Source organism: Balaenoptera acutorostrata, chromosome 13 (genome assembly GCF_949987535.1).
Source record: "Balaenoptera acutorostrata chromosome 13, mBalAcu1.1, whole genome shotgun sequence".
Lineage (NCBI taxonomy): Eukaryota > Metazoa > Chordata > Mammalia > Artiodactyla > Balaenopteridae > Balaenoptera > Balaenoptera acutorostrata.
Genome location: NC_080076.1, coordinates 62,090,829 through 62,118,536, shown reverse-complemented (window position 1 = coordinate 62,118,536; position 27,708 = coordinate 62,090,829). Strand labels below are relative to the sequence as shown.

Sequence of the window (27,708 nt, the reverse complement as noted above, 5' to 3'; positions counted from 1 at the left end):
CATTTTCCACAGTGGCTGTACCATTTTACATTCCCACCTTGCGTAAAGGTTGCAAATTTTCCACATCCCTGCCAGCACTTATTTTGTTCTTTTGATAATGGCCATCCTCATTGGTGTGAAGTCATCTCATTTGTGGTTTTGAGTTGCATTTCCCTAATGACTAATTTTTACCCATTTAAAAGTTAAGTTTTTTTTTTAATTGTTGTGTGGATAGTTTTTGGTTTATTGACTATTATTTCTATGTTCTTAATTTCATTTATTGATGCTTCATCTTTATTATTTCCTTCCTTCTGCTTTCATTGGACACATTTTCAATGGTCCCATGACAGGCCGCAGTAGGTGGCAACCATCCAAGAGTGAGGAGCGGCAGGGCCTGGGGGACACGGTGGTGTGGTGAACGTCCGTAGTCTGTCTAGCCTGGCTGAGGAGAGAGCCAAATGGAAGTTGGCCCAGTTGTTTTTGGTCTCATTCTCTTTCTAAACCATTTTCTTACCTATTTTCATGATTCCCCTTCAGGTACCCAACACTCTCCTGCTCAATTCAATATCCAGTTATTGGTACTCGGCAACACCAGATTACACTTTAATGGGGATTCAAACTAACAAGTTACTTATACTAAAATCTTTTGTTTCGAATTATGGACTGAAAAGCTGCTTCCAGAGTTAAAGGGCATTTCAACAAGTTGAGGTACATCTTTAATGGACTGACCCTACAGGTAAAGCTGATGACCCCCGTAGGACTGATGGGTCTGAGACACACCCTGAGGCCACAGTCTCTTCCAGAGAGCTTTAGCCCCGGCAGCAACCCTTGTCTTTTAGAAAACGCACTCTTCCATACAATAAAATGCATTTTAATCGCAAGCATTTGCTGAGCTGTCTTTGGAAAGGTCTGCAATTTTTTAAAGAAAGAAACCCAGTACAGTGTAGGCATTCTACTGCTGATCTCGCCCAACAGCCTTAAACCCCCAGCCCGTCATCAGTCAACAGGGGTGATTAAGTCCTCACTGCCCTGGGGCCCTGCTGTCTCTGCTGGGAGGGCACCTGGGAACTTCCACCCACTGGGCGTGTGCGGTGAGCTGTCTGTCAATAGTGGGTGGATTGGGGCTGGTTTATCCTGTTCTCACATTGTCAAAAAGGGTTATGGTTCAAGCCTATGGAAGAGCGGACCTGTTGGCAAATGGACCAAACTCATCAGCTCACAGAGGCAGTTCTCCAGAACCTTCTTCAGTAATAACTGTCCATTTATGGGAATCAGACACGCTCCAGGTTTTGCATGCAAACGGCTTGACTGCATTTCCAGTCACTGCCTTGTCTCTACCACGAGAACAGGCTTAATCAAACATTTCCAAGGAGTGGCCAAGTGTTCAGGAAGCTATAAGCCATGGGGATAGCAGTGCATGCTGTACTATGAGGTCTGCTTTTTCCAGAGGGTCCCTTTGGTTTCAAATCAACAACTTGTGAATACACCATCCCTCTAGCCACCGGTCAGTAGCCTACTCAATTCCTGAAAGCCCAGGAAGAGCACCTCCACCTCCCTCTACCCCTTCTCCCCACACTGGCCGTGCTTCTCCTCCGCTTCCCAGACTCTGCACCCGTCCTTTCATGATGGAAACTCTGCCCTGCACTCCTGTTAGGGGTCCGTCTGTTGCACCTGACGAACTTATCCTTATGGGCAGGGTCTGCCTATGGTCTCTCTCTGTCATGTCCCTACAGCTCCAAGCACAGGGCCTGGCTTAACAGCAATCATGCAATAGACTTAACCTTTGTTCACCACAGTATCGTGGCATGAATACTAGCCCGTATATCATGTCCTGACCCACCCTTAGCTGCAGTCTGTGGCCTACTTACGACTTCTAGGCAATAAATAATCTGTAAGACAAGTACTTTCTCTCTCCCTGGTAACGCAAGTCATTTGTGGGGGGCAAAAAAAACCCACCAACTAATTTTAGGTAGTTTTACAGCTTGAGACAAGCAAGACGAATCTCTTGTTTTGCTGCGTCCTCAACTAATATTCATCCCTCGGTTTTTTTTGGCTGCACTCAGCGGCATGAGAGATCTTAGTTCTCCAACCAGGGATTGAACCCCCTGCGGCAGACGCGTGGAGTCCTAACCACTGGACCACCAGGGAAGCCCCACCCCTCAGTTTTAATAGTCAAAACTTTAATTAAACCGTTAGTTAAATAAAACCACCTACCAACTTGAAACAGCACTTCAAGGATCCAGGAAGTAGAAAAAGGAAGACTTTGCAAGGAGCAGTGTAGCGGTGCCACTGCCCTGGCCCCTCCGGTGGGTGCAGCCAGGCTCAGCTGAGGGTCCGCAGGGAGCTGGAGCTAAAGGTCAGCTGTCTCTGCAGGGGAAAAGAGGGGGGGGGGAAATGGCAAGTCCCTTCCCCTCTCCTCCCAGCCCCCCGAGTTCCTCCCAGCAGCAGGTCAAACGGGAAGAGCAGGGGTGTTGGCAGGTGTCCTTCAGAGCTGGGGCCCTGGCATCACAGGGCAGAGCACAGGAGGGCCGTCGTGGAGGTGAGACAACAGGTAAATGATCGGCACAATCCACGACTGGTTGTTGGACGGCAGAAGGCAGAGACATTAAACAGAACATTCTCTTGAGGACACTATCTGTAAACAGACATATATTTAACCATTTCAAGTGTGCAGCCCTGTGGCATGAAGTACATGCACGTTGTTGTGCAACTATCACCACCATCCACCTCCAGAAAGTTTTATCATCCTGTACTCAGACTCTGTATCCACTAAGCAGTAACTCCTCATTCCTCTCTCCCCCAGCCCCTGGCACCCACCAGGGCTGTGTCTATGGATTTGACTAGTCTAGGCCCCTCGTGTGACGGGCTCATTTCACTCAGCACGATGTCCTCCAGGTTCATCCATGCTGCAGCCTGTGTCAGAATCCATTCCCCTGCTGATGGACACTTGGGTTGCTTCCACTTTTTGGCTACTGTGAATAAAGTTGTGAACATTAGTGTATAGCATCTGTTTGTGCCCCAGCTTTTGATTTTTTTGGATGTAGATCCAGGAGTGGAATTGCTGGATGGTATTGTAGTTCTATGCTTAAAACTCTTGAGAAACTATCAAAATGTTTTCCATGGAGGAGGAGGCTGCATTTTTCTTATCTAAGACACTCAAAAGATTAAGATGTGGAGTTTTGGAAGAATATCATCAAATATGTAATTTATAACTGCACAAATAAGTGTGGTAACTCAACTGTCATTCATAAATACAAAATTTTATTTGCATTTCATTAGTGTAGAAAGACCACAATGCTTCTCATATCACAACACTCAAGACACGCCAAGTTATTCAAATACATAATGACTTATTTACCTTGACTAAACAAACAGTGCAATTTAAGAAAAGATATACCAAAGATAGAGTTCACAAATTCATTATCAGACTAGGGGGGGAAAAAAAAAGAACACAGTCTAGGCCTAATAGGAATAACCTTCACCATCAAGGGGAGAAGTTTTATCATTACAAAGGTATATAGAATGTTTAGGCAAATACATGTACTTTCTTTGATATAGTAAAATGTATCTCTTTAAAATTCCTTTAAACAAGATTTGTTTAGGACAGCAGTGTTCTTTTTAAATCTTCTATAGTTTCAAAAACATTTCTTTATTGAATCTTTGTAGTTCTTAAAAGCACAGGGTATGTCCATCAGGAAACCAGAGAGATTCGCGCCTCGGGACCAATTCAAGTCCTACCTTCTAACTAGTCATATTCTACCAGTAATACGTAATGTGAATAAATAACCTTCAAGGCGGCTATGAATGGAGCTTGCTTTGTGGGAAACACTCCAACACTTCAAAGATGCTACGGCTGGGAGAAATGTAAATAAAGAAAAAGCATTCAAGATAGCGTTTTTCCCCCCCCCCAAAAGTTTTTAGTTTTACAAATTTTCTTTAAAACAGTAAGCAAAGCACCACGTTCTTTCTTCTTATCAGAATATCTCTGTCCTCATAATATAATTAACAAGGACAATTATTTATTTCAAGAAACATTATAGCTCTCATTTCTCCTGTTCTTCGTATTAGAAGTACTACGTTTCCCAGTGTACATACACGAGGCACCGGGATAATGCATGAAATATAACAATTTGGAGGGAAATATGTCATTTATAACCAAAACTTACCCAGGATTGCATATCTGCGTATTTACAAGTTAGTGTATAGCTCTGACTTGGATTACAAAGTGCGAAAGGAAATGGTCAAAATGATTGTAGTGCAGAATGGAACCTTCCCCTCTCCAGGAATCGCTCCCACTTTGTCTCCAATGTAGCGAATCAACAGCATCGGACGTGCGGTCTGGGTGGAGGCAGTTCTGGTGGGATCTCAGGCTCTGGTTGTAAGGAGAGGATGCTGTTGGACAGCTCGTTCCTTAGCATGTCCAGAGGCATCTGAGGATAAAGAAAAAGACAAGTACGTTTTAACCCAACAATGTATATGTAAAGACTACAAAAGTATTTTTTATAGAACACTCTTCAATCATCAGAATTTAATTAGGCATGAAAATATTAAGCCAAAACCTAAGAACCAGGTTCAGGGAGCTTCAACCATCACACAAACGCTGTGCAGCCTATTTCACACCCTACGGCAGAAGAGAGCCGATGGACCTCATAAACATTTATTTTCACAGTCCAGTATAATGGAAACTTAACGTACCAAAAAATGAAAAAAACAGTTCTGTGTTCTCTGGGGTTATACCATTACTAAAGAAAGAAGTACCTTCTCCTGGTAATTGTACAGACAGCCATTGTATTAGAAGCTTCTGAATTACATTTGAACCGAGTCGATTATGTGTAATAGTAATACAAATACACTTAAAGATCTCACTAAGAAATCTTTGGATGCAAGCCCAAAGATGCCTGAACAAAGTGCTGCCGTCCAGTGAAGCCATCTTCCTGCCACCTGGCACCACAAAAGGCCCCGGGACGGCCTCAGGCCCCGCCGGACAGCAGGGCCCCAAGGCGGGGCAAGACCTCCACTGTCTGTATCTAACTTAGTCCTTTGTGGGAAAACTCCAACAAGAGAGGAGCAAAAGTCACATAACACGGCCCGCAGTCACACCCGCTCCCCAGACCACGTGTGAGGCTGAGCGAGGACTGGAACGTGGCACTAGGGACGTGGGGAAAGGCTGCCACGGCGGCGAGCTGGCTCCTGGGGCCGGGTCCTCGCCCCCTTGGTCTTCAGCCTGACGATGACCCCCGTGCTTCCCTTTCTACGTAAAAGTTTCCCAACCAAAAAATAGCAAAGGAAACAATGAACAGGTTTCAGATGAAACACTTCCACGATGTACGATTCTCTCTTTTTACCTTTTTCAGGATGTCATCGACAAGCTTCAGGAATATTTCGTCCACGTTGAAGTTATCCTTGGCACTTGCTTCACAGAACCGCATCCCAGTTATCTGCTGTGCAAACTAAGAAAACACATTATTTTTCTCTGCGGGGATGCAACACAATCTAATGCACAAGCACGGGGCCTGTGACGGGGGACGGACAGCTCTGGGGCTTCGGCTTTCAGGGAAGGGCTGGGACGAAAGGCCTGGAAAGTCCTGTTTACCCTCAAATGTAAAGTTCACAAGTGTAGCCAATTTCCTACATGATAAGAAAACAACAAAACAAAATCTGTAAGGTGATGCCAAGTCAAACTACGTGCCCAAGTTTCTAAACTGTAGTGTATCTGACATTTAAAACATGAATATCACCGTTTCTCCACGGAAGGTCAGAGTGAGAGAAAAACCACGAAAGCAATTGTATGGTTTAAAAGAATATTTCTCTGTATAAAATGTCAGGTGAGATAATAAATAATGCAGGATACACTAATGTGTTTTTCTCCCCTCCATTTCAAAATGAATTTAAAGGAGCAGGAAGTTAACAAAAGCAAATGAATAAGAAGGATGCAACTGAGTGATCACATTTTTAAAATTATGAAATAATTATAAAGTCATTTATTAAAAGGGAAAGCACACGGAGTGCTCACTGTACAGAGCGTGGGTGCTGAGACCCCCTCTCTGCCCCCCTTTCCTCACCTTTTCACCTTGTTGTCTGCTGATTTCTCTGTCAGTTTCACAGTCCAACTTATTTCCAACTAAAAGAAGCTCTGCGTCTTCTGAAGCATACTGTGGGATTGTAAAAGAAGCTGCATTTCAAAGACAAGCACATCACACATGATGGGAAACATAAACCAAGGCAACACGTCTCACCCTTCCGACCACTTGCTTCACGATCTCTGAGCATCTACTCTGTCCCGGGCAGGGTTCCTGCCGGGCTCATGGCGACGTGGTCACAGGCCTGACGAACCACAATGTTCTCAGCCCTTGACCCATGATTCCTAAGAATCTATCCTAGGGAAATGACTCAAAATATAGGCAAAGGTTTACACTTAGTTGAAAAAAAAACCTAAAAATCCCACAAAGTAGGTGAAGAATGAAATAAAGTACACAAAAGTATGAAGCCATAAACAAAACAGAACAAAACAAAGGCTTCGGAAGAACATTAAGATGACACAGGAAGGCCCCTGTGACAGAATATTTAGTTCAATAAGCAGGGTGTAAAACTAAATGGAGTAGGGACCCAATCTACTTTTTCTGGATGACAGAACTAAAGATTTTTAAAATTTACTTTTGTGCTTTTCTTGGTTTTCTAAATTTTCCATAATGACAAGGTATCACTAATTTTATAATGAGGAAAAGTTAAGCTCCATTTCTAAGTTTAAAAAAAAACAGCAGCCCCTAACATGGAGGCCACTGCCTTCGGTTTTAACTCCATCCCTCGGTTCTGTGCTGTCAGCGGGCAGCGAGGGTGCCCCTGTCTGAGGTCCTTAGGAGCACGCTCCGCGGCTTCAGGAGGAAAGGACATCACATCCGGAGGCTCGCCATCCCAGAGCCCAGACCCGCCCTGGGTCCTGCCATCTCCGTAACCCTGGCAACCCTGGTCCCTAACACACTTTAAAGAGGCACGCGTTGAAAATGTGCTTAGTAAGACCTGCAAAGGAACATTCTCCAACATCATCTAACAGATGGGTTTAATACAATTTGTAAACAAAATCCAGTTTATAATATACTAAGTGTGCTTGCTATACAAAGGAACTAAACATCAAATTACTGAATAAGGGGGAAAAAACTCTCAAAATGTGGCCACTGTTGACCACCACATCTCACCCTCAGCGGCTGGGTCGTCTACATGTGTATTTTGGGTCCCCGTTTCTCAGAGGGGAACCCACAGATTACATTATTCATACAGACTTGGGTTGTCTCTATATAGTCAAGTGTGGTCCAAAGGATAAACTCTTCTTTAGTTCAAAGTGAGGAGGTGAAGGCCATCTCTCATTTGAGGGCAGAGGTCCCGTGGTGACCGAGGCCCTTGGCGTGTCCCACAGGCACAGTGGAGACGGCTGTCCCTGGGAGGCTGTCACTCTGTGGACACTCACAAAGCGCGCGTCCAAGTGAACTTTCTGCAGAAACAAGGAGTCCTGAATCTGATTCCACGGACGCAGCCGGACAGTGTGCAATGAGCATGTCTGGGCTTTGAAGTCACACAGCCCAAGTACCAGAATAAAAATCCTGGGTCTATTATTTATAAGGGGATCCTGGAGACATTTTAGTTCTTCTCTGCCTCATCTATGATGCAGGGCTATACACCTACTTTGAACGCTGTCATCTGGATTAAATGACATTCAGGATGGAAAAACATGCTCCATAAATGTTTCCCTTCTTCTTTTGTAATGATTAACACCTACAAACAAAGAGTTCACATCTGAGAGAGAAATGCAACACCTACCTTATCAATCATCTTCATCCATTTTGGCAAATCATCAAATGTCTCCTTCTTAGTGATATCATATACTAATATGATCCCCTTGGCACTTCTGTAATAAGCTGAGGTAATGCTGTTGAATCTCTCCTGACCTGCGGTGTCCCTAAGAAACAGCAGCAAAAATTAGTTTCTGAACAACAACAGGGAGGGCCTCAGCCCAACTGTGAGTAACTCCTCACACATCTGTGCATATTCACTCTTAGTGGGGGTAGCTTTTCTGAGCTAGGTACATCCAAACAAAAGCATAAGGAAGCCCCAATTTCTTTCAAACCAAGATTTTGAAAAGAAGTAAATGCTGTGTAAAATGGTGGAAAGTATAACACACCATAAACTAGGTGGTTATCAACAATGACAAAGTGCATGGATGATACCTGAAAAGATTTAAGCCTGGAACTCTTTTAACTGAACTCGATGGTGAATATCTGATTTTGCTGATGGAGTTCCCACTAATGAAAAATGCTATAGAATTGGTCTTGTTATCTTCTTAATCCCTCCAGAGTAAGTGGTCAAAGGCAAAGGGAGAAGAGGTACCAAATAGCTTTGCAAACAATCAAGCTCATCACTCTCTGACTGCCACCCTGAAATCTAAAGCTTAATTTCCTCTCCAGGAAAAGTTGTCCGTTTCCACATGAAGATATACGCACACTAACAGTGCACAGAAGCTGGCTGAAACCCATTTTCTAAACCTAAGAAGCCAAGAAACTACTTGAGAATCATCACAAATTTACAAATGAGGCTCAAGAGAGCAGGCCTTCTGATCAGGAAAACAATCTTTAATTACAATCTATAATTGTAGACAATCTATAATTAAAGACAATCTACAGACTGTCTTTAAAGACCACCTATAATTTAGTTTTTCCCGAAGAACCCTAACTCACGGCATACTCCCAGGGCCATGTGACATGGGTGGCTCGCGGCAGAGGAAGCGAAGGGGCGGTGGGGTACACAGAAAATGGGGTTCTCCCCTGCAAGGCGCCCACAGCCTCTCACAGGACAGCATGTGAGCTTCTGAAATGGGGAGACGGTGTGACACCTCTTCCCAACGCATCGGATGGGGTGAACCTTGTGGGGCCGTGTCCCTAAAACACATACAGCAAAGGTGCTGTAACTTACGGCTCTGATCAGACTAGACTTGCCACCAAATTAGCTCCGCTTAGGGATATGTCATTATGCCCAAACAAACAACGAAGCTCGCTGGCAAATTCATTTTCACGTAAAGCAAGGCCACTTTCTTTGCTCCAGAGGCTGTAAGACTGCCCTGTGCCCTTGGCTGGAAGGCCCAGGACCCGAGGCCGGTCTGTTTTGTCCACCAGGGTCCAGTGGGTGCCTGGCCCACTGCGGGCCCTCGATCCACAGGTGTTGAACAAAAGGTTACATGGGTAAAATGCAGAAAGTGGATGTCACGTCAAGGCAAAACAAACTTTATTTATTTTATTTTTTTAAGATTTTTTTTGATGTGGACCATTTTTAAAGTCTTTATTGAATTGGTTACAATATTGCTTCTGTGTTTTGTTTTGGTTTTATGGCTGCGAGGCATGTGGGGGTCTTAGCTCCTCCACCAGGGATTGAACCCTCACCCCTGCACTGGAAGGCGAGGTCTTAACCACTGGACCGCCAGGGAAGTCCCCTGAACTTTATTTTTTGACCCAGAACTGCCCTAAAATTGGAACACTGAAAATGATGGGGACTGAGTTCTTCAGGATTCCTAAAACCAACTTAGAGACACAAAAATGCACCTTCAAATCAGGTGAGAAGGAACCAATTTAGATACCATTCATTTATATAAGGAATCATTGAACAATTTTATTTCCAGGGTCCTAGACATTTAGGGGCATAATTAATACTTTCCAACCAAAAAAGAGTGAAATCTTTCAGACTGTGGTTTCTCTTCTTATCACAAGTGCTGGCTTGTTCAAGCTGGGATTTGATAAAACATTTCTCACTCATTTCTTTAAAAAGCAAAAATAACACACATTTTGCTACTCTGAAATCTGTGGTTAGCACATGATAGCTGCACCACAAATCTAAACAGCAATCAGGTACAAGGTCTTCACTGAGCACTTTGGGAATCACGGACTTTCATGAATCTTTATGTTAAGTAGCTTTAAGCTGACTTTTAGCTTAAATCAATTTCACATTCGTTCCTACATATATTCACTGAATCAGGATCCAGAAATTGGGGGCTCAAGAACAGAGAAATTAGAAATAATACAAGTTTTTGAAAAATTATTTTGATTGTATTGTGGTAAGAACACTTAACATGAGCTCTGCCCTCTGAAGGCAGACTTTTTTGAGTGTACAATACAGCACTGTTACCTACAGGCACGACATGGGACAGCAGATCCCTAGGAGAAGTTCTAATAAAAACCCAACAGTCAAGGAATCAAGATAGTACCGGGCATTTGTGATACAGTTTCAAAAAACCCGCTACATGAGTAGCACGCTTAGGGATCTTAGAAACATTGTGAAGTTAGCTGACTCTCGGCTTTAAGTCAGACACACAGAAAGAGGGCGGAGACCTCGAGAGGCAAACTCTGAGGCGACCTGTAACACACGTAAGTCCAACTATGGCCAGCTCACAAGACCCCAGAGAGGAGACATTAAGGCCATTCCTTTGACTCCGTCACTTTGTGCCTGGTTCTCACTGCTTGAGGCAGAAAAGCGTCTTCCCTTGAGAGACTATTCCGCATTTCCAAAATGTCCGGGTTGCAAAAGTTAAGTGTTTATTAAATACCTACGCTGAGCCAGTACCACAAAAATTCCACACTACTCTCCACTTTTCACACAGCTAGATGATAACACGATACCAATGCCCGGATCACGGTTTATCTACCTATGAAGATACAGAATCCTAGTATTTCCCATCTTTATCTCAATGAACCTGAATTTTCACTGTAATGACCGAGAGCTGATTCTTACAGATTTACAGCTTATTACTGTCAGCCAAATCATCATTTATTACGGGTGGACTGCAATCTCACTATCATTTCTCTCTCTGCTTTTGGTGCAAATTGAAAACTTCCTGCTATCCTGTTTCCACAGTTGGGTAATACAACCATGCTCTGAAAATTCAAAGACCGTCATTTTAAAAATTTAATATATCAGTTTAAATGACGCAATTCTTAATTTGTAGGAACCAAAGTCAGCGTATGAAGCGTTCTACCTCTTCAAGCAGAGAATGAAAGGACACAAACGTGATGTCTATGTAAGAACGCTGGTGAAGACCAAATTCCCTGACAGTGAGCATTGGACAGAACAAGAGGCCTTCATATGAAGCATCTTAATTCTGTGTTTGCCTAAAGGAGGGAGGCTAATTTCTCAGCTTCAAGTCCATCTCAACACAACAGACCTAAGTCTCTGTGAATAATTTCCAGGACAGCATGTGGATATAAATTCATGAAACTACATTCCGGTCGACATCTTATTTTAGCTATACTTACATCAAGTTCTACATACACACACGTGGAAACGCTTCAAGCAGAGATGGGAAAATGGTCCTTTTTCTAACCACAGATAATCAAGGGACTTAAAAATGTGGCAATGACATAAAGTGTGACCTAAAACTATGACAATGACATCTGCAGCTTTTGGTACCTTAAACCTTTAGGAATCTGTAGTAAATAATACTTCCTTAGAGATTGGCTATATCCAGAAATCATCAAGAAAAAAATGCATGTCTTCTAACACGACCTCCTTGTGAAAACCGGCCAGCAGTGAAGCTTCCACGGATTGAGTTTAGGTCAGAGCACAGGCTCTCTGAAGAGCTCTTTCCAACACACCGGCTCCCCTACGCCCTCGACCGGGACAGACTAAAGTGATGACAGCACACCCGGGACACAGCAGGTCACAACAGCCACGGCTTGAGGACGGCTCCCAGGGTAGAAACAAGCCCCGCGTCCCTTTACCGGCTGGGCCGCGGCTCCAGTGCTTCCTTCCTACCTACGGGATCACAGCGATGGAAAGAAGGTTTTTCCTTCCTTTAAGTAACATACTCCAGAAGATAAGAATCCTATTTCAGATAAGAATCCTGTTTCAAGTATTATGGGACTAGCAGGTAGCTGGTGTCAGTAGATACATTATTCAGTGGTGAAAACCCCTCTGGAAAAGACAAACTCTACTTCCTCAATGAATCCCTGGGACGCTCCCTGTAGAAAACTGGCAATCAACCTCTCAAAAAATTCAATGAATCTGATGGCCCCTCCCTCAGTTGTATTTTCCACCAACATTGTGCAGTTTTAAAAATTCCGAGAATGAAGTGTGAAGGGTGAGGAACAGCAGAGGAGTGATCCGGAGGAGGCTTTTACATCCCAGAGAACTGTGGTGTGGGGGCACTCGTGCATCTCCCACAGCTGCACGGTCGCACTTTACCCCCCAGAGTGGGATGCACCAGGTCGGGCCCTCTTAGTTCAGATTCAAAGGAAGGCAGCTAGATTCCAGAAGAATCCAACGTCACTGGCACAAAAGGCCTGTAGTGAGCAGAGTTCCAGGGCACAGGACACCTGGACGTAAATATCTCTGTAAATCAGATTACTCCTGCCTGAGATGGAACCCAAGTATTAACACATCACCTAGGACGTGTCTCTTCGGACAGGCGACAGTGTCATCATTGGGACACTGCTGTCACCCACTGTGCAAGCGTCACAAATGTTCTCACATCACCCGTGTCTCCTCTGTGAGGCAACCTCCCCACAGGTGCCAGGTACAGAGGTGGACACACCCCGAGAATCCTTTTTTTTTTTTTTAATAAATTTATTTTTATTTTTATTTATTTTTGGCTGTTTTGGGTCTTTGTTGCTGCGCGCAGGCTTTCTCTAGTTGTGGCGAGCGGGGGCTACTCTTCGTTGTGGAGCGCAGGCTTCTCATTGCGGCGGCTTCTCTTGTTGTGGAGTATGGGCTCTAGAGCGCAGGCTCTGTAGTTGTGGCGCACGGGCTTAGTTGCTCCGCGGCATGTGGGATCCTCCTGGACCAGGGATCGAACCCGTGTCCCCTGCGTTGGCAGGCAGATTCTCAACCACTGCGCCACCGGGGAAGCCCCCGAGAATCCTTTTAAAGACCGTCTTTTTTTTTATTTAATTTGGCCACGCCATGTGGCCCGTGGGGTCCTAGCTCCCCGACCAGGGATTGAACCTGTGCCCCCTGCAGTGGAAGCACAGAGTCTTAACCACTGGACCGCCAGGGAAGTCCCTAAAGACTGTCTTTACCTTAAAGAGTGTACGGTTAGAAACAGCGGCTCATGTGAAAGGTACTCTGCTGCTGTTTCCAGAATTCAAAACCTGGGCAGCAATGCACACACACAGCCTGCTGCCTCCCCAATCATGGGCTCACAGAGTAAGAAATACCCATTTTCTGTTACCAAGTATTTAGGCAAGACCATAAACGTCTCATAGTCAAGCCCCAAACAAAAATACGAAAAACAAAAACACGAAACAGAAAAGCAACACTCCCCCACCCGACTCCTTCAAGTGGGTTAGACGGTCAGCAGTCACCAATGCAGACATTACCTGACGGCCGGCGAGCTCCTCCGCTGGTTCGCGGGCAGTGGCGCCCCGGACAGGGACACGGGTGAGCATGAGGCATGGCACTAACACGCAAGCGCGAGGTGACGATGGAGCCGCCGACGCGGCAGCAATGAACGCGGATGAAAGCAACACACACACGGCGGACAAACACTCAGAGCTGAGGTCTACCTGCGGGAGGAGTTAGTGGCTGAGATGCTGCCGCGCGACCGTGTTAACAGCAAGGGCGACTCGGGACACCCCCAGCGGGGCCGCTCCCACTGCCGCCGCCGCCCCCGGGCCCTCCTCCAGAGGGGCTCCGGGGGTCCCCGCGGGCGGCCGAGTGCTGAGCGGCCGCCACACGGCTGGTTTAGTCTCTCACACGCTCCTGACGTGCAGGGAGGGGGCTCTGGGCTCCCCTCCGTGGGGCACGGAGGGCCTCAGGGCACATGGCTCCGGCAATGGAGCTGCAAGGGCACGCGTGTCCCGCGGTGGCCACCAGGGACACAGCCTGTGGGGGACTTGCCAGGAGACAGCGCAGCTCCGGGGAGGAACACACTGGCCTTTCTCTGAATGCTCGCAAAGCAACGTTAAAAACATGCAGACGAGCAGCGGAGCCATCGTTTTAGTGATGACGGTTTTGTCAAATGATGTGAAACTAGAGACTAAAGGCTCCAAACTAGTTGCCATAAAAGTCACATTCTTCTCCCCACAACTCCCATGTGCAAATAGGATCTGAGACAAGTGGACTCTTTCCTGAACTCTCCCTTGACAAGTGAACTCTCCCCTGAAGGAAGGTCCGTTCATTCCACTTGAACGTGAGTGAAGGAGCGGAGACGTAGGAGCGACACACCAGCTTGAACGGTTAATTGTATTAGACAAGCATGTGGAGCGGTAAACACACGTGGCAGGACTGGGTGTAGATGCCCACTTACCAGATCTGTAACCTAATTTTCTTTCCTCTTAGCTCCACGGTTTTGATTTTAAAGTCAACACCTGTAAATAAAACAGACGAAGATGAAGCAAAAACAATGCAATTCGTCAGAAAAATAATACTACTTGCACATTTTTATGCCATTATCAGAAAAACCCAAAAAACTGATCACACTAAATCCTAAAAGGAGAAAGCAGAAGTTTGCCAGTATGCGTGACGACCATCACTCTGTGCTTCCCAGCACAACTGAAGAGCCAAGGTATGTTCGGTTTTACCCTGAACCTGAGATGCAGCATTTGCTATTCATAATAGTTTATCACTACTAGAGATGTAGCATAAAAACCATTTAAAAATTACCACTAATCATTACATGAACAAATGAATGGCTTTATAAGCATGCTATCTCGGGGAAAATTCTTACATGTTACAATGGAAACTCAATATTGATTTCAAACAGCCTTAGTCTGAATTTAGAAATCATTGTATTAAATTTTTTAGCGTTCACAAAAGTGACTTTATTATACTGTCAATAGCGTGGAAGAGGAATTATTTTTTAAAAATTTACTCATACAAATTAATTTCAATTTTTATTTAGTTTAACGGTAACAAGTAAACTGTCATGAATCACCACCCATTTCCAATTCAGCCCTTAAAGCTTCAGATAATTTTTTAAACCAAATTTTCATCTGTGGATGTTACCTTATATACTTCTCACTTACAGAAAACTTCAAGATTTCAAAACAATATTTTTTACAGAATTTTCACAACTAAGAAAAAATAAACCAAAGGGATGCCAGCTAAATTTGGGAACTGGAAACATAATCTCTACAGGAACTATATCGTGACTGCTTCATGGATCCAGGGTCCCGATGGTCTCTACCGGGGCGGGGCTGGGGGGTGGGGCAGTGATGCAGCTCTTCAAAGTCAGATGACGTTCTTGAGGTGAAGCCCCAGGCATGCGGCTGACTTTTATAATTAGCAACACACTGCAGACACCAATGCAACCAAAAGACATGTTTACAACCCTGGGTGGGACCAGGGTCTGTACAACAAAGAAAAGTGGCAGGAATATAAAATGTCACAGCTGGAGAATAGGCTACTGCATTTTGGTTCTTAATCTCTCGCACCAGCCCTGATTTCAAAGGTCACAGCAAACGGGTGGTTAAGCCAATTTCACTTGCAGTTCTGGAAAAGCTTTGCTTTTCCGAGTCAACTGACTCTCAGACAGCCTTGAAACAGGAAGCATGTCTGTACACGACCAACATCCTCAAATAGAGACCAAGCAGAATCCCTCATGACTCAACCACAAGGTAAGAGCACAGCCTACCTAACGTGATATTCTACAAGCCTGGAAACCAGCCTGGACCTATACGCTAGGTTCTGATTTTAAAAAGGCACAGCTCAGACAAAACCCTTTCTTCCTGATATTAGCATAAAGTTAGGGCCTCACCATGTTACTCTGTGATGGCAATTTACAAATCAAGTTCATACTCTGCCATGACTACTATTCTGTTTTACTTTTGTTTCTAGTTCCTTTGATTTTTTTTTAAATTTTACTTAAGGGAGGTGCAACTTGTTAAGACTTGTTGCAGTGCCAGCTACATTTTATTGAAAAGAACTGGCAGATGATACTTCTCTTGTGAGCTCTGCTTCATGTCAACTACAAGAATCCCTTCAAACAGCCAGCACAAACAATTTTTGTTTTGATTAGGCTGTTTTCTCTGCTAAGAACTGTTCTGAGCCTGAACATGTCAGACCTTTTTTTCAACCAACTTGAACAACTTTCCGACTTTAGCAGTCCTGCACTGTGGCTATTTTGTAACCACAAAGTTTAATGAGTAAAAATAAAAGGAAAGGGCATTAATAGTCAAAATCAGGAATAAGTGGTAATGTTATCACCATGTGATTATAAATACACTACTAATTTCAATAGGAGAACATAGCAAAGATGAACAACAGCGAATAGGATTAAGAATCTGTTTAGCCAAAACTACTTAGTTTTAGTGAGTAGATTAATGACATCACTAACAACAACAGAAAAATATCCAGTAGCTAAATCTAAAATTCCACAAAAGAAAACAGATCATTAAAATAGTCCTTTCTCTTCAATGAAATTTCTTTTACCATATCTAATAGCCACTAAGTAGCTGATAATGGTTGGAAACTTACTCCAATTTATAGCTTAGAAACAAATCCTTAAAGTATACAACTACACATTTTTTAAAAGGCTTTTTACATCAAGTCAAAAATACCTCTTAGTGCTGTCTCTTTTTACCATTTACATGTTATAGAAATTATAAAGGATCCTTAACAAAAGGTAACAAGTCACCAATAGCCTCAAATAGGGGATTGGTTTTGGGAAAAGTCAGCACAGAGACTCCTGACTGAGCAGGGTCGCCCAGGACCAATGTTTATAAAACAAATAAGGGACAAAAAAAAAGTGGCAACTTTTGTTGAAAACCAAGTTTCCTAGTGTCAATTTTTTTTTTTTTTTTTTTTTGGCTGTGCCGCGTGGCATGTGGGATGTTCGTTCCCGACCAGGGATCGAGCCCCCGCCCCCTGTGCTGGAAGTGAGGAGTCTTAACCACAGGACCGCCGGGAAAGTCCCCTCCTATAGCGTCTTAAGCTACAGGGGAAGCAGCCAGCCTACCACTCCACCAGGTGGTGGAGACAGTCCTGCCCCTGAAGAGCTGAGTCATCCAGACCTAAATCAACAGCCCAGGCACTTGGCAAAGGGCCTTCTTCTGCTCTTCTCTCTTGGAGACCCTCCCTTTCTGCCCAGGAACCTTTTCGGTCCTAGGTGCTTCCCATCTGAGCCTCCCGACGGCCCCACGCCTTACCCGCGTTCCTCATCCATGTTACCAGTTCTGCCCCCTCCAGCCCTGACCCACGGCTCCGCTGGTCTCCCCCACGTGACAGGAACAGGTGCCTTCTGAGCACAGTCACCTTTGGCTCCCTGGAGCCTAGAACACTGCCTGGCCCACCACAGCGACCCAGTAAACCTGGTGAATGGAAATCTGCCCCTCTTCTCCATCAGATGCTGGGTGGGTAAGGAGAAATGCTGACTCTTCTTGGAAATAAGAGGAAATTCAGGACTGATGATGAAACAAACACACACACACACACACACACGCTTAAACCGTAGGAAGGAAGGGCGGATGTTCTGTCCTGAGTGTGCCTGGTGGGCAGAGTGGTGGAATTCAGGGTGCCCAGCTCACACACCATCACCCTGGAAATGGAGCATTTCATTTCTCCTACAATTCCTGTTACTGATGGTAAAACTTTAGAGGATGGTCAGTCTTAATACGTCCAGATCCTCTCCCTACACGCGCCCCTCCCAGGGGATTATTACCCCTCCCAGGGGATTATTACCGTATCAGTTTACTCAGTCACATAGACAGGAAATGGTCCGCTAAGTGAATGTCCTGCCACGTGACAGGGGCCTACCCTTCTTTAAGCTTAACCAATGTATGAAGTCTTCCTAAAAATATTTTGATCAGGAAGGACACAGGTCACAGTGCTGTAATCCCTCTGTCAATGGGTATAGCTATGTATTCTATTCAAGTCTGCTTGATCTTAATTTCCTTTAATAACAATGAGAGTGGGCATCTGTCAGACCCCCTGTGCCTGACATGCAGCATGTGGGCTCCTTCAGAGCCCAGCGAGCCAGGCACTATTATACTCATCTTAGAGAGGTCAAGGTCATTTGCTTGAAAGTCATTATCACTTCTGCCAGTTGAGGGGCAGAGCCTAGATTCAAAATTATAACACTGCCCACAACCAAAGGTTGTTATCATAAAAGTCAGATGCGTGGAAACAAGGAAAAGTGCGAAATCTGCAAATGGCCCAGAGTCACTGTTAAAGGGCTGTTAAAGAACAGAGTTTAACCTTGCACTGTCATCTTTGTATTTATCTTTCATAAATCTCAGCAAGAGCATAAAGAATTGTTGTACTTGGTGCTGATAAGATTTCTAAGTTCCCTTGAAGGCAAAACAATTCCAAAAAAAATTACCGTGTTACGTTTTGCTGGGGCGTAAAAAGTTACAAAAATGAAAATAGCAAAAATAAACAGAAGCTTCTTTCTTCACATTCCCTTCCAGCAAAAAGCAAAATAAAAGCAAAAATAACACGGTGGCCCATGCCTGCGATGACAGCTGAGCGTTCCTCCTCCTCTCGCACACCCCGCCCCCAACAACAAGGACCTGCAGTTGGCACCAGACTACGATTCTAGTTTACTTAACATGTTCAGGAGGTTGAAGGATTTCACAGACTCTGAAATAAGTCTCAATTCAAGTGGTAGTTACGACGTTACTGCCAATTTATAATAACTATCTTAGGTGCACACACTGGCTTTTCTTCCAAGGACATCTATCCTTGACAGTGTCACCCAATCCTGGACTTAATATTTCTACTGATGGAGAGGCTTCCCAGTATTTCCACTGAGTTGACAGTGAGAAAATAAACTAGGAAATGTGTCAAGGTCACACAGATAGAGGCAAATTTAACATTAGGAAACCCTCTCTTGAACATGAGGCCAGCCTTCTGCCTGACCACCGCCTTTCGGGGAGAGCACCCGATAAAGGGCAGGCAGTGCAGACCACCTTCCCGTAGTACTGACCCCAGGAGGCCCCCGAACCTCTGAAACCCTATTGTTTAATATTATGGGGGGCTTTTCCTACCTAAGCCGAGTTATGAGAATTCAACGAAACGGAAACTGTTACTGTAACTGTAAAATACTTTGATCATCTCAGAAGCAGGTACTGTTAAAATAGTTTAAATGACTGCGCATCATTAAAAAATGCTCTCAGGTCTGAGGATATTAAATGTCCACCCTGAGTCTAACAAGACCTGCCCCTCTCAGTCCAGACTGGATGGCCTGCACCTCAGCAAAGACCACCCACCATCCCTGACCCGGACACGTGCAGGAGATGGCCCTGCACTTGGCTGGAACAGACACGGACACACATGAACTTCATCCGGCACGGACAGGGGAGTCTGAGGTCACGCACTCCAGAAGAGGTGGGTGTTTGTTGTCATGAAAGTTTCATGGGCAAGGACGTGCTCCCCTCGCAGACAAAGAACAACGTCTCCTGGGTGTACTGTGTACAGTAACTCATCGCAGGGATCTTCTTGATGCTTTTATAGGTAGATACTGTCATTGTCCCCATTCTACAGATGAAACACCGAAGCTCGGGCAGCTGGTACCCTGCCCAGGTCAACAGGCGGCTAAGTGTGAGAGCACAGATTTGAACCCAGGCAGTCTGGCTCCTCCCGGCTCTCTGCACAGCCTCACCTGAAGGCAAGAATGGAGGCAACTACTGGGAGGGAGCTGTAAACATGTTTTTTACGTCAAGAAGGGAATTCTGCGTTGCTAGGGAAATATATAAAAGCAAGAGTGAGGGACTGGCCCGCTCAGACTGCTCCCACACCAGCAGGCCTGGCTCTACCCTCTGGCTACACACAGACCCCGGCTGAAAACCATAGAGTCATTTCAACCTCCTGGTCACCAGAGGAAGAGAATGTCGATGGGGGAGGAAGATCTGGAAAAGAAAAACCCCCAGATGATCAAATGGCAGATCAGTAACATTTTCTTCACTTGCTAAATACTAAGTTTACACTGCTCAGATGGGCCCATAAAACATGCAGGGGAATTCAAAGGAAATTCTACTTTGCCCAGGTCCTGTGCTTACATTTTGACACTTCATGCTCACCTGTATGTATTTCAGTATGTACCCTTAAAGGATAACAATTATTTTTTGGAGTGTTGCAGAGTTTTTGCATCTGTAGTATAATTTAGGAGGATAAGGGAACATCTATAGCTGCCTTTTCTGGTCCAGGTACATAAGCTATTTCATTCCTGTAGCAGCAGACAGGAACAGAATGTGAGTTCTATTTTTTCTTTTCATGAAGGAGGAAACTGAAGTTAAGGTGCTGCCTAAAGACAGTGACAGCTTATGAGCAGAGCTGGGACTTAAATCCAGGACTGTATGCCCACCCCCCAAGCCCACACTCTTCCTCTCTCTCACCCCCACCCCTCCCCCTGCCGGGAGCTTTGAGAATGACAGGAGTGGCCAAGGAGACAGTCCAGTGTCTTAAATGAAAAATCAAAAGTGAAAGTTTGGTTGCGGGTGTGTGATTGTGTAGCAGGCCTAGCTTCTGCATTACATTACGCTGGAACAACTAGGAGACCTGCGTTCATGGGCAACTCCCATCACCAGCTTGCCGGAGGTGGGTCTGCAAGTTGTGGTTTGGTTTTGTAAACTAAGAAGGCCTTATGTCAGCACTAGACACCAAACAGAGGAGCCTGTCAGATTTGGGGGGGAAAGGTTTCCTGTGGCATATAATGTTCTGTTAAGCCTGTGTTGTATTTTCTGGTTTTAAAGTTCAAGGGTTAAAAAAACAAAAAAATCCCATCCAATTAAGGGCACTATTTTAGGCTTATAGTTCTGGCTTTCCGAATACTTTCCGAATGTCAAAGCTGTGCAATTAAAGGACAAAAGGAGAAGAATCCCCTTCCTCCTCTGTTAAAGTGTAGCTTTTTACATCCTCCCTAAGGTTTTTTTCATGGCCATCTCCAGGACTCACTTCTCCTTCTGAAAAGGACAAGCCAGGAGAGCAGGTGTGCTTCCTGCACCATGAAATAGCCAGCAGAATGGAGTCTTACAGAAGTACGAGCAGCCTCTCATGAAAGATCTGCTGACTAGTGTACAAAACTAAGCTTTCTTTACAAATTCAAGCAAATGCTTTATTAGAACGATGTTTCTGGCATGCAAGGCTGGAGAATAATTTGGCCCTATCAGCTCTCGAAGGAACCCAGGCTGCCTTCTTTTTTTTTTTTTTTTAACATCTTTATTGAAGTATAATTGCTTTACAATGGTGTGTTAGTTTCTGCTTTATAACAAAGTGAATCAGTTATACATAAACATACGTTCCCATATCTCTTCCCTCTTGCATCTCCCTCCCTCCCACCCTCCCTATCCCACCCCTCTAGGTGGTCACAAAGCACCGAGCTGATCTTCCTGTGCTATGCGGCTGCTTCCCACTAGCTATCTACAGGCTGCCTTCTAAAGCCAGTCCGCAGACCCTCGGCCGATGGTTCCGCAGAGCCCACAGCTGCAGGACAGGCAATCTTGAAGAATCTGGATCCCTATCATCGGGCATAAGCAGAACTTCCTTCTGCAGTGTGAGTGCATGACACTGAAAGAAAGGCTGAATGCACATAAGCCAGGTCTTTAAATAGATCTTTATTCAACCTCAACAACCGGGATCGCCAACTTTCCACACTTATTTTGAAAGATAGCTACTTTATTTCCACAAATGTGCTCTGCACAAGCCTATCAGCATGCACTGAGTGCATTAAGTAAACCAAATCACACATTGCACAGCATATGCTGGCATAGAAACTGACCATTCCTCTTCCACTCCCTTCTCCCTGAGTCATCCTGTTACATCATCCCGGCAGGGGAGGGGCTGACACTGAGAGCTTCAGAGTCTGGGCTTCGGAGTGGGAATTCGGACGACTCTCCCTAACTCCCTTGTGAGTGAAACACTCGGGCAGCTCAGCCATGGCTGTAAAGACTGCACACAATCACAGAAAAGCAACATAAAACACACAGCTTATAAGTTTAATCCAGTATGAAACGATCATTCTGGGTTTCTGAACAAAAATCTGTGACCTAAATTTCCAGAATAAAGTACAAGCAGTCGATTTCCCTTGACAGCAGCTCCACCGCTTGTAGGCAAAGCGGACCAGACACCGATGGCCTGCATCTCATCCATCTCGTCCCATAACATTCAAGGCCAATCCACAGCCAGTCCTGCACAGGATTTACATCCACCTGTTCCCTGGACCTCTCGATTCTGCTTCCGGCTCTACTGATGGCCCCGATGAACCACAGTCACCTGCACCACGAGGTTTCCCCGCCCTGGGAACAGGCTTCCCGAGTGCACATGGGACCCGAAGAGGTGTGCTCCGAGAACAGAGACCACGGCACGTGACTGAGTGGGAACAGTGCTTCCAGCAAGCGCTATCAACCCTCTAAGACCACTTACTCTCAGGGGCCAGGCTGTGAAGTTTAATGCATGGATGCAAAATGAGAAAAATGAAGACGGAGTAGTGAGGTTCTCAAACTGAATTCAAAAGAACTTTTAAATTCTGATATTCTGTCTTTCCTAATTTTTTTGGTCTACCTCATGTTGTCTTTTTTTTTTTTAAAGTCGGTGGTAGTGGATTGTTAAAAAATGTCCTTACGTGGCAAAACAAAAGAAATGGCAATCCTATGTTGGCCTCCGGCACTTTGAAAGAAACTTTACTGCCCAGGAAATGAGAATTCTGGTCCAAACTGTCTTACTCCTCCTTTTCCTCTATTTAAATATATTTTAATAAATATGTAAAAGCCTTAAGATATTTGAATAATTGAATATTTAGGTAAGAAATGCAATTTTTAGAGCAGTATTTTAATATCCAGAGGAAAGTGACAAATGATAGGGGCATAGTTAAAGAAAGTCAATGTCAATGATACCATAGATCGATGACATCACTACCTTCACAGGGCTCTCAGGGGGACCCAATTAGGCAAGTAGGAATGGGTTTCATGGTGTCTGATTCTGAATCATCCAAATTTTCAGAATAAAGTGAATTTAAATCTCAAAGTAAGCTAAGGAACAGACAGATAGAAGGAACTCACTTGCAGCCCTGGCCCTGACCACTTGCTGACCGCTGGGCCACTGTGGATGAGTTGTCTACCCTCTGGGACTTTGCTTCCTCATCTGTAAAATGGGGAAACTTACAGGATTGTTGTAAAGTTTAGAAAGAGTATACTCTTGCTGGTACACAATACATGCTCAAGAAATGTAGCTACCACTAATAGACCGTAAACTTTTACATGCAAAGACAATAAATTACTTATCCAAAGTCACAAACTAGTTCATGGCAAAGCTTATATCAAGAACCCAGGTTTTCTAGAATGTTTTTCTAGAAATTTAATGCTGCTGGGTGGGTGGAGGCAGGGTGCTGTCTGGTAAAAATATTTCTATCCAAATAAACTTAACAGTTAGCTTCCAATAGTTAAAAAACAAAGGTTGACAGATACATAATTTTATGTTTGTTTTTTTTTTGAGACTTGTGAATTTCTACAGCCAACTAGTTTTTTTTCCATTTTTTAAACTTCAAAAAGCTGTTCCTGAGGCTTTTAAAGCCCCTGTCAAACCACGCCAGCCATATCAGACTAAGTAACTCAATTCCACGAACACAAAATCTCATTTGAAACTAATACTCCACCTAATTTCCATTAAATAGGCCAATTATTATTTATTTATTTATTTATTTATGGCTGTGTTGGGTCTTCGTTGCTGTGCACAGGCTTTCTCTAGTTGCGGTGAGCGGGGGCTACTCTTTGTTGTGGTGCGCGGGCTTCTCATTGCGGCGGCTTCTCTTGTTGCGGAGCGCAGGCTCTAGGGCGCCGCGGGCTTCAGTATTTGTGGCACGTGGGCTCAGTAGTTGTGGCTTGCGGGCTCTAGAGTGCAGGCTCAGTAGTTGTGGCACACGGGCTTAGCTGCTCTGCGGCATGTGGGATCTTCCCGGACCAGGGCTCGAACCCATGTCCCTGCCTTGGCAGGCGGATTCTTAACCACTGTGCCACCAGGGAAGTTGCAATACGTCAATTATTAAAAACAGTCTTTTCAGTTTCATACCCTGGTGAGTTCTGTGTGTCTTGTAAACCAAATCAACTTCTGATTTGATAATACAACAACAAAAAAAATAATTCTGTTCATTTGTAATTTTACAAAATAGGTTTATTATCTCAAATCCCTTGGGATTTCTGCTACAATCTTTTACAGAAAATCCAGTGAGTCTGACTCACTGGAGACGCGTGCTTCCAGCCTGAGGTTGGCTGAGCCATCACTGGAGCGACCCTCCTGGGTCAGCACCTGTGCCGGGCTGCGGGGCGCATGGTCTTTTCCAGACTCTGCCAGCCAGACAGGGTGAGGGCAAGGGGCCCCGCGGAGCAGAATCTGCAGAGCTGACTGTGCTCCGGGGACACGAAACTCAACAACTGGCCTCAGAAGGACCCTACGAGCCACCTGCAGGAGGCATTCAGGTGAGGCAACCCCAACTGTACACCACACCCAGTGCCACATTTAAACGCGCTTTTCTAAAGGAACGCGGGGAATGAACTTCGTCTCTACAGCATTCCAGTGCGGAGGAAGCCTCCCCCTCCAGCTCTCATCCCACCCCGACTGGGGGGGCTTCCTCCACGCTCCCCAGCCTGTACACATCTCCACATCGCCCTCATCACCCTGGGGCATCCCGAGCCCCACGGCTCTGAGCCACATCTGGACAGAGACTTTGTCCTCTTCACTCAAGCTCCTGTGGGTAGCACAGCACCAGCATACAGTAGGTGCTCAATAAGTGATCTGATAAGTGGAAGGGAAAAGCACCTCACAGGCAGAGATTGAAGGGGGGTTAGTTAACTTTCTTAAAGTGTTCTCACACTCTGGGTCAGACCAGAAGTTAGCATCTTTCTCTGAACTTCCCACAGCTAATAAACACTTAACAAGCCAAGTACTACAGGCTACGTATGGAGGAAACAAATATGAGCATGACAAAGTCCAAGTGCACAGGGAACCCCACAGCAGCAGTGGGTGCGGAGGCGTGAGCATTTATGTTTGTTTGTTAAGGGGTCAGAGAAACCGACTGCCTGGTCCCCTCGCCTCCCGGTTTCTTCCCGATTCCCAAATACCTGATGCAACCCTGCCAGGGCTGTACCCAGAGGCCTTTATGGCTCCTGCTGCTACAGGAGAAGGTCCACACTCCATGGCATGGCAGCCAAGGTCCTGAGGCATTCATTCCCGACGTCCCCTAATGATTCCTTCCCAGATTGTGTGGGTGTTGCTCCGCTGTGGCCCCGGCTTAAAAAACCCCTCCTCACCTCTCCTCTGCCCTGTTCTAAGCGCACCTGTGCTCATCCCCCATCTCGCCCTCCAGCCACCCAAGCCCTGTTATCCACCCATTATTCCTGTGCTAGTTTCTCTTCACCTAGTACAGCTATGTTACTCTTCAGTTTTACATATTTTTAAGTGTGGAGCCATAAAAGATGGATAATTCTGAATTGCTTTTAGTTCTATTTTACCTATGCCAGGTACTAAAATAAGAGTATAAACCCTCGTTGGATGGTTTAATAACTCCCTGTACTTTATATGATCCAAGATTGGATGTTTGAACCAGGTCTAGGGTACGCTACTGAACTTTAATATCATGACTCCAAGGCCAAGATCTTAAAAACACACAGGGTACAGAAAGCACAAATATGTCCAAAATGATCTATTATTTAAAAAAGCATGAAGGGAAACACATTCTCACAAACAAAACAAAAACACAGTACAAAAACTGGGAGGTTAGTCTTCCAATAAGACATTTTAAATGTAGTAGTGTTTTGTTACATGACATCTTAAAGCCAATTCATCCCCAAATTGTATCAACTTGGAACTACCACTGGTTACAATACTAAATATATGTACAAGTGTGTGGAATGATACTTTTAATTCTGAACTTCATATTTACATACCATTTATTCACTGTTTCTTGGACCTCCCCTCGGGGAATCCCTCCCTATTACTGAAGGTGACTGATCTTCCTTTCGAAGAACTATCTCATCTGCGGGGTTCCCCTACATTTGACAGCTTTTAAGGGGTTTTCCATAGAAGCAACTGTTACCGACTGCGACCTGACAGACCTCAACGCCAAGGCCTGTACATGTGACTTCATCAGAAAACTCCCCTGCAGTTTCAATTTTACATCCTGAGGACACGATACTTCCTGACCCGGTTGGTCCTGTAGTTTACTTCGCTATACTTCACGCACCTGGCGGTGCCGGAGGCCTCCTCCCCACTTTCGGAGCCCCTGGGGGGTTATCTGAGGTCACGGACAAACACAGCTGAAGTCCTTCTGCCCCGCATTTACAGTTAAAAGAAGAAACTTAGTGTAGCGTTAGTTTGAATATTCCCCGGAGGTCCTCCGCAGGGAATTTAAAACGTCATTATTTCAGCGCAACATAAAAGTGAGTTCAAAATTAGAAAGTAAGCCGGGTTGACAGTGGAAATACCCCTACTCCTAGGACGGCAAAGTTAGGGCATCAAAATTCACCAGACATGACGCACTCTGGCCATCTAACCAGGGCACAGCTCGAGTCCACCACGCTGCCCACCTGCCCCCCACCTGTCACCACCTTTTTCCTGGTAACGAGTGGGCGGGGGGTTTCCGGGGAGAGATGCTCCGGGCTGGACAGGCCCCGCGCATCACCCGGCCTCGTGACGGCGCAGGGCGGGGGCGCAGAACGACTCTGCGTGGGGACAGGGGTCTCCGCCCGGCGCTGGGCAGAGGAGGCAGGGGCTCCCCGGGGCCGACCCCGAATGCACGGCCCGGCCGGCCAGCCTTACCCACGGTGGACTTGCAGGCCTCGCAGAAGGTGTCGTCGGTAAAGCGCTCCATCAGGCTGGTCTTGCCCACGCCGCGGGAGCCGATGATGATGACCTGCAGCTTGAAGTCGGCCGGCCTGGGGGGCTGCTTCCTCCGCCGGGCCTGACCGCCCGACAGCGCCGGGGAGCCCGCGCCCAGGCCGCCGCCACCCGCGGGCCGCCTCTGCAGCGCGGCGCCCGGATCCATGCACGCATGCGGCCCCCGCGCGGCCCGCCGCCCGCCGCGCGCCCCGGGCCCCCGCGCTCCCTCGGCCTCCGCCGCGCGCCGCGGGTCGGCCCCGGGCTGGGCGAGCGCGCGCTCGAGTGGCCCCGGCGGCCCGCGGGCTCCGCGCTGCAGCTGCGCCGCCGGCCGGCTCCCCGCGCCCGTGTCCGCTGCGCCGCCGCCGCCGCCGCTGCCGCCGGGGGAAGACGAAGGGAAGCAGCTACTCCGCAGCAGCGGCAGCAGCATCCCGGGCGAGGCGGGGCGACGGCGCAGGCGCGGCTGGCGGGGAGGGGGGGCGGGGCGCGGGGCTGCCGGGAGCGCGCCCCCTGCCGGCGGGAGGACCGCCCGCCCACGCGCCTCCCCCTTGTGTTTTCGCCCCCTCTGCTCTGCCTGCGTCCACTGTCCTGTCTCCCCTCCCCTTTATTTCTGCGGCTTTCACCTTCCCTTCTCCTCCATCCCCATCCCCCCTTTCCTTTTTCCCTCCTCCTGTCCCTACCCTCCTTTTTCCCTCCTCCTGTCTCCTACCGTCATTGAGCGCAGCCCCCAAACACCAGGCCAGTGTGTTAGCCGTCTCCGCCCTAACCTGTTGAACTCTTATTCCCCAAATCACTGCCGCAAACTCGCACTGTCACCGGGCGCTGAAAGTTCCTGGCCGGGCCCCGCCTCGACCCCCGCCCCCTGGGAGTCCCGTGCAGACCCCCCCTAGCTCAGGCCCAGACCCCACCTACCCCGCTTGGGAAGGTGACTCATCACCTCTGTCTTACATTTTCCAT

General features: G+C 46.3%; 1 protein-coding gene across 1 annotated transcript; it reads right to left on the bottom strand.

Moving 5' to 3' along the window:
- Nucleotides 1-3,218: 3,218 nt before the first annotated feature.
- RAB12 (RAB12, member RAS oncogene family) lies at nucleotides 3,219-27,342 on the bottom strand. The gene is made up of 6 exons (XM_007196340.2): nucleotides 26,695-27,342; nucleotides 14,258-14,318; nucleotides 7,792-7,930; nucleotides 6,042-6,131; nucleotides 5,325-5,429; nucleotides 3,219-4,409 (listed from the first exon to the last, which is right to left on the bottom strand). The coding sequence occupies exons 1-6, from the start codon at nucleotides 27,179-27,181 to the stop codon at nucleotides 4,296-4,298; spliced, it is 996 nt and encodes a 331-aa protein (XP_007196402.2). The 5' UTR covers nucleotides 27,182-27,342; the 3' UTR covers nucleotides 3,219-4,295.
- Nucleotides 27,343-27,708: the final 366 nt, after the last annotated feature.

Coding starts and splice junctions, on each gene's coding strand:
- RAB12 (XM_007196340.2), bottom strand. CDS start 27,181: ATGCTGCTGCCGCTGCTGCGGAGTAGCTGCTTCCCTTCGTCTTCCCCC. Junction 7,931..14,257: donor AAAATTAGGTTACAGATCTG/GTAAGTGGGCAT, acceptor GCTGTTTCTTAG/GGACACCGCAGGTCAGGAGA. Junction 6,132..7,791: donor GGATGAAGATGATTGATAAG/GTAGGTGTTGCA, acceptor ACAATCCCACAG/TATGCTTCAGAAGACGCAGA.